This window comes from Leptodactylus fuscus, chromosome 8 (assembly GCF_031893055.1).
Source record: "Leptodactylus fuscus isolate aLepFus1 chromosome 8, aLepFus1.hap2, whole genome shotgun sequence".
Lineage (NCBI taxonomy): Eukaryota > Metazoa > Chordata > Amphibia > Anura > Leptodactylidae > Leptodactylus > Leptodactylus fuscus.
Genome location: NC_134272.1, coordinates 17,759,202 through 17,771,435, shown reverse-complemented (window position 1 = coordinate 17,771,435; position 12,234 = coordinate 17,759,202). Strand labels below are relative to the sequence as shown.

Genomic DNA, 12,234 nt, shown 5'->3' with positions numbered 1-12,234 from the left:
TGCTGTTGGGGAAAATCAGTTTTTTTCAACATCAAAAGATTTTTAGCAATTTTTCAAATTTAACATGCAAAAAAAGTATCAGAAAGAAGGAGGTAGTGGGGCATATAAATAAGAAATTCAGGTTTCGAAGGAGGCTCCGACACAGTCATCAACAAACAAAGTGACAAAATCAAACGGTACACTGTATATAACAGAGAGAGGTTAATACTTGACAAAAATGGGGTGGAAAAAGAGGAGCCAGAAGTGACTGAAGCAGAGTAATATGGAGGGAAGGGAGTTATGGAGGTGGAAAGGAAGGGAAAGAGGGAAAGCATTCCCTAGCGACCAAACCCATTGCTGGGTGCCATCGTCAGATTTAAGTTCATTGACCAGGGTCTCCATACATCTGATGTACAGGAGTTCCTAAAACCAGGCCGGGATAGTAGGCAGGTAGTGGATTTCCCCTTGGGATGACCTTGCTGCTATCAACATAAAGGCAAAAAGCTTGTGGGTGCGCTTGTCAATTTTGAGGGAAAAAAAGAATAGAAGGGGGGACTCAGGGTTATTCTCCAAGCCCACCCCAGTGACCACCTCAACCAACCCATGGACACGATCTTTTCGTAATATTTAATAACATATAGATTTATAATTAAGATAAACATAGTAAATAAAAACAAATAAATACAAAACATAAAAACAAATATAAATAACAAATATAACCGTGTAGTAAACATCGGTTGCATCCTAATATAAAATCCAGTTAAAATACGAGTTGAACTCAAGTTTAGCAACATCTGAAACAAAATGTATGTCTGCTTTAAATGCAGATATTTGAAACTAATTACCAATTACCATAATTGCCAGTTATGTTTTGTATTTATTTGTTTTTATTTACTATGTTTATCTTACATATATATCTATATATTATTATTAGAGATGAGCGAACAGTAAAATATTCGATATTCGATATTTGTTTTGAATAGCCCCTCAATATTCGACTATTCGAACGAATATCGAACCCCATTATAGTCTATGGGGAAAAAATTCTTGTTTCAGGGGATCCCACTCTTCGACTCAGGAGAGTCACCAAGTCCACTATGACACCTCAGGAAATTATGCCAACACCCTGGAATTTAACTGGGACAGCAGGGGAAGCATGTCTGGGGGCATCTAACATGCACAAGTCACTGTATTACGTCGGAATCCCTGTCAGCTTGCGATATGTGCGAGCTGACTTTTTCCCATAGGAATGCATTGACCAGCGTTGATTGGCCGAATGCCATACAGAGTACAGCATTTGGCCAATCAACACTAGTTCTGCCGGAGGCTCGTCTGTGAGGAGGTGGAGTCTAAGATCGGAGCAGAATGAAGACTGCTGTGGACCAATCTTAGACTCCGCCTCCTCTGGCACAACCAGCGTTGATTGGACGAATGCTGTACTCTGTATAGCATTCAGCCAATCAATGCTGGTCAATGCATTCCTATGCCGAGATGTAGGAATGCTGGCCATGCGCTCAGCTCACCTACTCCGGAGATGCAACCAAGCTGATCGCACGGCCAGCACTGCTACACCGGAGAACCGCTGCTACATCGGAGAACCGCTGAACCCTGCTGCACACTCAGCTCTGCTGAATCAGAGATGTAGCAGAACTGAGTGTACGCTGAACCCTGCTGTTTTATCATGTTTTGATTATTGATTTTAATTTTAGTGTTTGTCTGTTACTGTATATTTTAGTAGCCTGAAGAAGACACCTGCCTGGTGTCGAAATGTGTAGCCTTGTCTCCACTGTCATTGGAACTGAGTAAACACGGCCTTCCAGCCTAACGTTACTTTTTGCGTTGTATCCTTCCACAGTAGCTCTATAAAATTTCCAGGTTTTTTTCCGCAAATCGTCATTTATTCAGTTTCGTTAATTCAGGTCCCATCTGGTTCACTATGGATGGTTTCGGCCATTTCTAGTCTATAGTCTGGTGCTTGTAAGATACCCAGTCATTTCATTCGGGTTTCGTGTCATGCAGAACAACAGAAACAGACAGGGACTGTGCATGTACTAAATGAAGTAAGAAAAGAAAAAACATTATAAAATAAAAAACAAATTCTAAAAACAAAACAATAAAAATCACTAAAATAATAAACTAAATGTTACATGATCTTAATATGTACACCCACCATGTTAATAAAATCTAACAAATCAAAATATGGGGTGAAAATTCTCTGATTTAGTCTGTATTATTGCATCATATCAATTAAGGTTAGACTACAATTAAAAAAAATTAGATCACCAGAGGCCTATTATAATGTAATTTTATATTCCTATAACGTGACTATAAATATGAGCAATCATTGGTTCTTGTCCCAGCAGTGGATCCCGAAGCACCTTTGTGTGTTGACAACAGAGTATATATACCGCATCTTTATCATAGGGAATCTACAGAACTCACCAAATTACACTAAGAGGTAAGATGATCAGAATATTGCTGATATCGGTATTAAATGATTAGAAATTACACAAGAAATAAGTCACAGGATAGATAAGATGCCATTCACAGGAAATGCTAGAAATTCATTTAAAAAGAAATTGAAATTAACAAATTTCAACAGCTGGGAGTTGTAGATTTTTATTGCTTTATTTTTTGCATTTTTTTGCTTTTACAATTTTCTCTTTTATATAATTTTAGAATTTTACATGGTTTGTATGAAAACTCATATACAATAATAAATAAATGTATTATATATCTACTGTGTTTATTCAGCTCTATGTTGTATGACCAGAGATAGTTATGCATACATATACTGTATATGTTGAGTATGGTTCAGCAATTCACATTTGTGGTTAAAATTTTTCCCAAAAAATTCTTGAACAAAGTTAGAATTGAATCTTTTTATCTTTTTGTGTATACCAAACATTTGAAAAAAATGTAATTAACCAAATTATATACCTAATAGAAAGACCTAATGGAGAATCACACATATGAATACTTTATCTTGACTTTTACTGCACGTGAAGAGAATAAACCGTTTTTATCTATCTTCTTCATCCTGGTATACCTGATCGGAGTACTTGCTAATTCGTCCACCATTACAGTAATATATAGAGATCGGCACTTACACACCCCCATGTATCTACTCCTGAGTAATTTGTCCATCATCGACATTTGCTACACAACCAGCTCAGTCCCTAAGTTAGTTCATATGTTACTGACTGGTGACTATACATTGTCTTTCACCCAATGCTTCGTCCAGATGTACTTCTTTAGCTTTGTGGTTAGTTCAGAGGATCTACTACTGTTCATTATGGCCTATGATCGATATATCGCCATTTGTTACCCTCTACATTATCACTCAATGTTATGTAAGAAGAACTGTATCCTGCTCACTGTTGTCATCTGGGTCATTGGGTTTTTAAATTCACTTTTGTTAACATTGACAACATCTAATATACCTTTGTGCTTTTCCAACATAGTCCCTCAATTCTTCTGTGACTTCAAAGCCTTTATCAAAATTTCCTGCCCGAATGCTGGTTTCAAGCTATTTACCTACATGGAAACTGTAATATTCGGCTTCTGCCCGTTTCTGTTTAGTATACTATCTTATATTAAGGTCATCATTGTTATCTTACATATTAAATCTAGTGATGGGAGAAGAAAGGCTTTCTCCACCTGCTCGTCTCACCTCATTGTCCTCACCATGTTCTATGGCACTTGGATGTCTGTGTATATAATGCCACCATTAAAAGATACCAGGGTCTTTGAACTGACCCTTTCTATCCTGTATTCAACCATTACTCCCATGTTGAACCCTTTGATATACAGCATACGGAACAAAGATATAAGGAGGGCTTTACTGAAATTGATGGGGGGAAAAGTCAGAGGAGAACAAATTTGAACCTTAAAGGGGTTCCATAACAAGGATTCTATCTATATTGCTAGTTTATGTGGATATGACTTTTCCTAAATACATCGCTTTATCAAAACTGCTTTGTTTGGCCACTATCTTAATTTATTCACTTCATTGTTGACACTGGCCCTTGGGATTATCTGCTCATTTGTCAAGTGACGTAGCTGCCTGCTTTTGCCTGCTCTCAGGGGGGAGGGAGAGGATGACAAGCAACGGAGCTCCTCATATAGGGGAGGGGGGAGGTGAGAGCTCTGGGATTACTGTGCTGTCTATCTTTAGCTTTTCCAGTTATCAGCCGGTTTAATTGAATTTGGCAGATAAGAGCTGAGATAAGGAGTTGGTTACCTCTGTATATAATGCAAGCGCACTCAAAGCCAGCTCTGCTACATCAGTTTCCACATCAGCGTCATACTGTGGATCATAGCAGATAGCAGAGCAAGTGAAACCCCGCCCACCAATGTGCGAGAAATCCAGGAAGTGAAGAGAGTACAGAGCCTTCAGGCTTCAGAACAAGAGTTACGGGAATACCCCTTTAAGAGTATATGCTTAGGTTTTTTTTTTTCTTTTTTCTTTTTTTAATAAGACATAGAGTTGGGCTGGAAAATAACATCTGCCTGGGATTTTGTAGAGTGAAGAACACTTGGATATAGTGAGTGTCAGCAGAGACACTGAAGTGTATCAGTATTATGTTTATAATGTGATGAAATTTATGCAGTTTTTCAGTGACATTAACTGTGTGAGTAGCAAGTCTTTGCCGTGTGTGCAGTTTGTTTTCTGTGCCCAATGTAAGTGGGCCTTTTGTCAATTTTGCATACCTTGATCGTATGATGCTGCACTTATCTGACGTGTTCATTGCATATTGGTTCTTCTTCCATCTTCTTCAGAATCTCTTTGGAGCCATAGCAAATCACATCTGTGGACCACAGGCTACATTTAGACTGGTTGATGAGACAATTCCTCAAAGCTTTGTTCAATATCTTTAGACTGGGGATGTACACAGCTGATATGAAGTATAAGATAGTGTTGTTTGAGCAGTTACACTGAAATGAATTAGATTTATGGATTGTGTTATGGTACAATTTAGTTATAATTTCCAAATCTAGAAGTCTTACAATAAAGACTTTGAGCTTCCAGTTGTTTAGTACTCTCCTGGGTGGAGGATGGGGCAAATCATAGTAACAGACCTTACAATTTAAAACTAGGTTTCATTTAATAGGAATGGTGCCATTAGGGTATTGCTTCCAAACAGAATTGCCATAACATGTGACATGTGTATACATTAAATGAATAGTAGTAGGTGCAGAACATTGTCCTTCAGACAAAAGAAACCTATCTGGTGGTTTGTGTAGATAGCACCCATTGAGACGTGGAACTATGTGTATAGTCACAGAACTTGGTCCCACAAAAAAATTGAAAAATAACTAAAATATATTATATTTTAGTTATTTTAATTTTTTTTATAGAACCAAGTTCTGCGACTATAAACATAGTTCCACTTCCACTAAATGTAAAACAATGTCTTAGGCTTCCAGTTATTATATAGGAAGACTCAGAATTGGACTCTCTCTGTTTACTATAAATATAATGTCTTCATTTAAAATTTGCAACAAAACACAGGGCTATATTTTGTTAACCAAAAGACTTCACTATTACCTGATAGATCTCAATATCTTACAATGTGGTCCCTCCGCTTTCATATCACATGCCACTATTATTCCTTACGAAATTTGAGAGCATCTGAAAAAGTATCAAAAAGACTTATGAATGGTTCCATCATATCTTATTTTACCGTGGGTTGTAAAACTTAAAGCAGATAATGGGCATGGAACATCTACATATCAATTACATAGTAGCGTTACATAAGCAAAATTTTTTTAAAAATTTTGGATTCCTGTGTCTTTTTTTGCATAAATATGCAGAAATTGTGTTTAAACTATGCCTGAGGAAGAGGCCTAGGAGCCTCGAAAACTTGCAATTTGTCATGATTTTAGTTAGCCATTAAAAAAGGGATCAACTACTGAAGACTCTCAATTTTTTATATTCCATATCCACTGGCTAACACAGTACAAAGATATTTTTCCTTTCTCAACCATAACTATAATAGGGGTCTCATAAAGGTACATAGGGTCTCTACTGCACTTGTACATGAATCTAATTTTAAAAAGATGCATACATCTGCCTACAGAATTCTGAAATATACTCGAGTATAAGCTGAATTTTTCAGCCCAGATTCTGTGCTGAAAAAGACCCCCTCGGCTTATACCCGAGTCAGTAAAAAGAAACAATTTTTTTTAAGGGGGGGGGGGGGGTCTATGACCAGCCACAATATCAATGTATAGAATTTCCCATAAAATAGTGCAAAAAAAGGAAGATTTAAAAAATAAATAAATAAATAAAAGTTCTAAATCCCGCCTTTCCCTAGAATACATATAAAAGTAGAAAATTACTGCAAAACACAAACACATTAGGTATCCCTGTGTCTGACAGTGCCCGGTCTACTGAATATAGGGGATCTGCAGTGCTCCTTTTCCGTCGGGAAGGGGTTAATAGGAGCACTGCAGATCCACCAATATTCAGCCAGGCTGAATTCTAAGTGGGGGAAGAAAAAAACAGTCCTCAAGCTCAGGGAAGGGGCAGACAGACAACCAAAACACCCCCCCTTCCCCAGCACCCAGCAACTACTGCACCCAAAAACTCTGACCATTTTAATTTTTGAAATTTTCCAGTAGCTGCTGCATTTCCTCCCCTCGGCTTATACTCGAGTCAATAAGTTTTCCAAGTTTTTTGTGGTAAAATTAGGGGCCTCGGCTTATATTCGGGTCGGCTTATACTCGAGTATATACGGTAAATTGGTTAAAAAAAAACAATTGAAACCTTTGAGACCTAAATCTCGTAGCAATTTAAAAAATGCTCAGTAAAACAAAATCTTAGATGATAGATCTTAGTAAACATCTTGTCAGGGCACAAGAGACGTGATTTCGGTGATGTGACTTTATTCCTCCTGGGTAATTTAATATCTATAATTATCGGGTTGTGTATTGTCCTCCACTACATAAATCTGTAACACGGCTCCCTCTCACTCTAATAAAAAAAAAATTCTGGACAAACCTTGTGTTATTATAGATTTGAAAAAGAAGGTATTGGAGCTCACCGTGAATGGTAATCAGTCCTGGGCGGGGTGCACGATAGGTTTGTGGACCAACAAACGAAGGTATGGGATCAAGACAAAGAGAAATCGGCATCACTCCGCGGACGTGAATAAAAAAAGTCCTTTATTCCATCTGATATAAACTTACAAAGACATCAAAAACGAAGAAAAAAAAGAATGACAAACATTTAAAAAACGCCAACGCGTTTCGGGTTTCTTTTTTTTCTTCGTTTTTGATGTCTTTGTAAGTTTATATCAGATGGAATAAAGGACTTTTTTTATTCACGTCCGTGGAGTGATACCGATTTCTCTTTGTCTTGATCCCATACCTTCTTGTGTTATTATACTGGTAAGTCAAGCAGAACTCGAAATGATCATACATTATATTGTTGACAGCTATGGCACATCATGGATCAGATAATTCATTTATTTGTGAAAAATTCTTACAAGAATTATTTATATTAAATTGAGGCTTTACAAATTTTACAAATATAATATCTGTATGTTGTGGACACTTTAATGGTATGTTGTTTCATTTTATGTGTTTTATTTATTTTTTCTATTATTTTTTCCCTATTTGTATTTATTGAAATACACAATTTAGCAATAATGCAAAGCCAGCAGTAAAGACTCCTTGGGGTCATAATTGTAAGAATGTAATTACATTAATTATACGCTTAAAATTAACACCTAAAAATGTATAAGGAAAATGTTTGTTTTTGTACCGTGTTAGCCAGTAGGTATGAAATATAAAAGAAAACAATAAAAATTGCAAGTCTTCAATAGGTGATACCTTTTTTTAATGGCTAACTCATAATGATGACAGAATATAATGTTTCGAAGCTTCCTGGCTTCTTCTTCCGATATATCTAAAAACACTTTCTGAAGGCTGCATATTTATGTACAACTGGACACAGTTTCAGGAGGGAGAGGGGAAGAGGCTTATTACTATATACATATAAAAACAAATAAACAATTCATAGTTCCCAGGTTCTTTATCTTTATGGCTGTCTTAGTTCAGTGATTTGTACAGAATGACATGAACCCATGTGAAAGGTTCATTCCACTATCCAGAGTCTTGAATAGGGTCATGCACTTGTATTCATGAATCAGTCGCTGTTTCCTTGATTTAAAATTCCCTCTTAAAATCTAAATTTTCATGTCATTGGTGATCTTATGATCTTCCTGGCTGAAATTTTTTGTCACGGGAAGGTCCATTCTATTGTTGTTTAATTGTATGGCGATGTGAATTAATTCTCATTCTGCGTTTCTGTCCGGTCTCTCCAACATACAGATCTTCAGTGGAACACCTAAAAATGTGTAAGTGATGAAAATAAAATATTTTCATATATAATAACTGTGTAGAGTGCAACGTATCATGAAATAATAGGGAAATAGATTTTTTTTAAAAATGTAAAAAATAAAAAAATAGTAGGATAATTTTAATATCAGGCTGAACTTCAACCCTTTACATTCTAGTAAATTGTAAAAGCATCAGACTTAACTTAATGTCTCCATTTTAGATTTTAACATTGAGGCTAAGGCCCCACCTTGCAGAAACGCAGCTTTTTTTTTGTTGCATTTTTTTTTTAGCCAAAATCAGGACTAAATTCAGCAGAAGTTAGAAGTATAAGAATTACTATATATTTCCCATTCCTTTTGTAGCCATTATTGATTTCGGCTCAAAAAATTGCAACAAAATCTGCAACAAAAAAAAGCTGCGTGTTCGCAACATGGAGCCTTAGCCAAAAGGGGTTTAAGGCTGAGGCCCCATGTTAGCTTTTTGTTGCAGATTTTCCTGTGTTCTGAGCCAAACCCAAAAGTGGCTTCAATAGGAATGGAAAATATATAGTAAGCCATATCCACTCCTGAGTTTAGCACAAAAAAATGCTTTTTTCACATACTTTGTGGCCTCAGCTTTTATGAAGATTTTTCATGTGCTTAGACCACTGAACTGTGAAATATAAGTCACTGAATCCAACCGCATGTTTTGTTTTTAGGCCTTGACTTTTTTATCTTATACTAGAGGTTGATGGATGTGATCTTTTATAACCTATTGTTAATAAAGTTTTAGCTAATTAAAAATGATTATAATAAAAGTTATTAATGAAATAATTAAAAATAAAACTTTTGGTGAGTCATGATATAGTGTAGAAATGTGGAGTTACACACGTTAACAAAACTGTTGGTCCGCTCGTTTAATGAAAGAAAAACCCACAATGGTCAGAGAAAAAAGTAATAAAAATGGTTGACAAGCTACAAAGCTTCTGGGAGAATGTCCTATGGACAGATTAGACAAAAATAAAACTTTTTGGCAAGGCACATCAGCTCTATGTTCACAGACAGAAAAATTAAGCAAATATTGAAAGGAACACTGTCCCTACTATGAAACATGGAGGAGGCTCTGTTATGTTCTAGGGCTGTTTCACTGTCTCTGGCATAGGGTGTCTTGAATTTGTGCAGGGTACAATGAAATCTCAAGACTACTGAGGGATTCTAGAGAGAAATGTGCTGCCCAGTGTCAGAAAGCTTGGTCTTAGTTGCAGGTCATGAGTCTTGCAACAGGATAATGACCCAAAACACACACCAAAAACACCCTAGAATGGCTAAGAAGAAAACATTGGACTATTCTGAAGTGGCCTTCTACGAGCCCTGACCTAAATCCTATTGAGCATCTTTGGAAGGAGCTGAAACAGGCCATATGGAAAAGGCTCCCTTCAGACCCGAGACAACTGGAGCAGATTGCTCATGAGGAGTGGGCCAAAATACCTGCTGAGAGGGGCAGAAGTCTCATTGACAGTTACAGGAATTGTCTGATCGCAGCGATTGCCTCAAAAGGTTGTGCAACAAAATATTAAGTTATGGAACTATCATAAATTCCCAGGGCTGTTTCATGAGGTTTATTTATTTTTTTTTTAATTCTGTTGAAGTGAAACGCAATGTCTGACTTTCATTTGTTCATTTTCATAGACTTTTTATCTATTATTACTTTTGTCAGACTCAAGTTATTTCTGTGACCATTGTGGGGTCTTCTTTCATTAAACGAGGGGGACCAACAATTTTGTCCACGTGTGTATATTTACAAGGTCATTTTCTTTCACATCTGGTATAACTACAGTAACATTTATTATCCAATGTGTCTTGGGACAAAAACTACAATTTCATATCCCCTTATTTTAAATATTGAGGTATAGTATCATGACAAATGGTTAACACAAAATAGTAATACCTCTCCAGGTGACTCCTCAAATTTAGCTTCAATGTAAATTCCACCACTCAATGTTAACAGAAATGATTTTCCCATCGTCTCTATAAACCCTCATTCTTTGGAACCTAATGTGAAAATGTGAACAAAGTCTAAGATAACTATCCATATTTTGAAAGCCAATTTCTTGACTGATAAGTAAGGAACATAGTTAGATACTTAATACAAGTGGGCTACAAACTCCATTATTAACCAATAATCCTTCAAGGATGGCCACTAAATCACCAGGAGTGACCACTGGAATACCATAGGTGACCAGTTATGTATTTACAGTAGATTTTACTTACTTTTCCTCTTCCTCTGTTTTGTGCTATGGAAGTAATTGATAGGTTAGATATCACTTCCTCATATCTACGAAAAATTTGTTTTTTCCTCTTAGAAATGAACTAAATACCAATGAAGAATGAGACGTCTGTTCAATATTTTTACCTTTTGCCATTTGCTGGAGAGATGAAGATGAAACCACTGATTTCCGCTTTCTTCTTCTTGATATATGTGGTCGGAGTACTTTTCAATTCCTCCATTATCACAGTCATATATCTGGACATTCAGTTACATAAACCAATGTATCTCTTTTTCTGTAATTTGTCCATTATAGATATATTTTGTACATCAGTCACGGTTCCTAAATTACTGTACATGTTATTGTCCGGAGATCATATTGTTTCCTTCGCACAATGTTATACTCAGTTGTACATATTCGCAATATTAGGGGTAGCCGAAGACATTCTTTTATTTGTTATGGCTTATGATCGATATGTCGCTATCTGTCTCCCCTTACATTATCATCGTATATTAAGTCATAGAAACTGTATCCTGATATCTTTCGGGATTTGGGGAGCTGCATCTCTAAATTCTTCCCTGTTTATACTATCGGCTTTGTACAAGTCCTCCTGTCACTCCAACATCATCCACCAGTTCTTCTGCGATGCCAAGTCCCTTACAAAGACCACCTGCACAACCACCCAAATCTTTTTTATATTAATCGGTATAGATATTTTGATATTTGTTTTTATTCCGGTGATCTGCACTGTTATTTCTTATGCTAATATTTTCTTAGTCATCTTCAAGATGAAGTCAAAAGAAAGCCGGAAAAAATCCTTCTCCACCTGCTCATCCCACATCACCGTCATCGCTCTTTACTATGGCACATGTTTGACAGGTTTCTTGATACCACTGTACTCTGATGTTCTGGATATAGTCTTCAATATAATATATAACACTGTCATCCCCATGATAAATCCTATCATATACAGTCTACAGAATGCCGGGGTGCAATCTGCATTACTGGGGTTAGTGAGGGTAATGTGTATTTCAAAGAATAATGCCCGAAACTAACACCCATGAAAATTAGTGATAATTTAATGACTGATAATGTGATTCCTAAGGACACACCAGGACCTACTATGATAGCTGTTGTTTTCATTTATAGACTTTATCTCTAGAATTTGAAAACCAAAATAAATAGAAAAGTAACGGAGACTTACAAGTACTGTACTGCCTATGTAGGCACACACGCTCCCTGATGTGTACGATTATCCCCTGACCCTGGTCTATAGTCTCTCACTCTGCCAAATCAGTATCCCTACGCTATGCTGAGGATGGCCCAATAGGCCGAAACAGCGCTGTCCATAGCTGGGAATCTGTTCCTTTTGGGATAGAAATACTAATTTGGCAATTCAATCCACATCATGATTAAATAGACTTTTTAACTGAGTCATGCATGATGTTAAGGATGCTGCCCTCTAGAGGGCGGCGTACAGAGTGCACTGTTCTCCTAATTACATACTGGAGAATAGATAAGTTTTTAGAGTGAGTATTTTTGGACACAGGGATATCTAATGTGTATGTGTTTCACCATATTTAAGTACATTTATATATGGTGATTAGTGTTGAGCGAGTAGTGTTCGATAGAATACCTCGCCGGCATAGGAATGCATGTAA

General features: G+C 36.7%; 2 protein-coding genes across 2 annotated transcripts; both read left to right on the top strand.

Moving 5' to 3' along the window:
- Positions 1 to 2,935: 2,935 nt before the first annotated feature.
- Positions 2,936 to 3,865, top strand: LOC142217138 (olfactory receptor 5V1-like). The gene has a single exon (XM_075285329.1). It carries the CDS (start codon positions 2,936 to 2,938, stop codon positions 3,863 to 3,865), a length of 930 nt encoding a protein of 309 aa, XP_075141430.1.
- Positions 3,866 to 10,686: 6,821 nt separating this feature from the next.
- On the top strand, positions 10,687 to 11,628 carry LOC142217137 (olfactory receptor 1496-like). The gene has a single exon (XM_075285328.1). The coding sequence runs from the start codon at positions 10,687 to 10,689 to the stop codon at positions 11,626 to 11,628; it is 942 nt and encodes a 313-aa protein (XP_075141429.1).
- Positions 11,629 to 12,234: the final 606 nt, after the last annotated feature.

Coding starts and splice junctions, on each gene's coding strand:
- LOC142217138 (XM_075285329.1), top strand. CDS start 2,936: ATGGAGAATCACACATATGAATACTTTATCTTGACTTTTACTGCACGT.
- LOC142217137 (XM_075285328.1), top strand. CDS start 10,687: ATGAAGAATGAGACGTCTGTTCAATATTTTTACCTTTTGCCATTTGCT.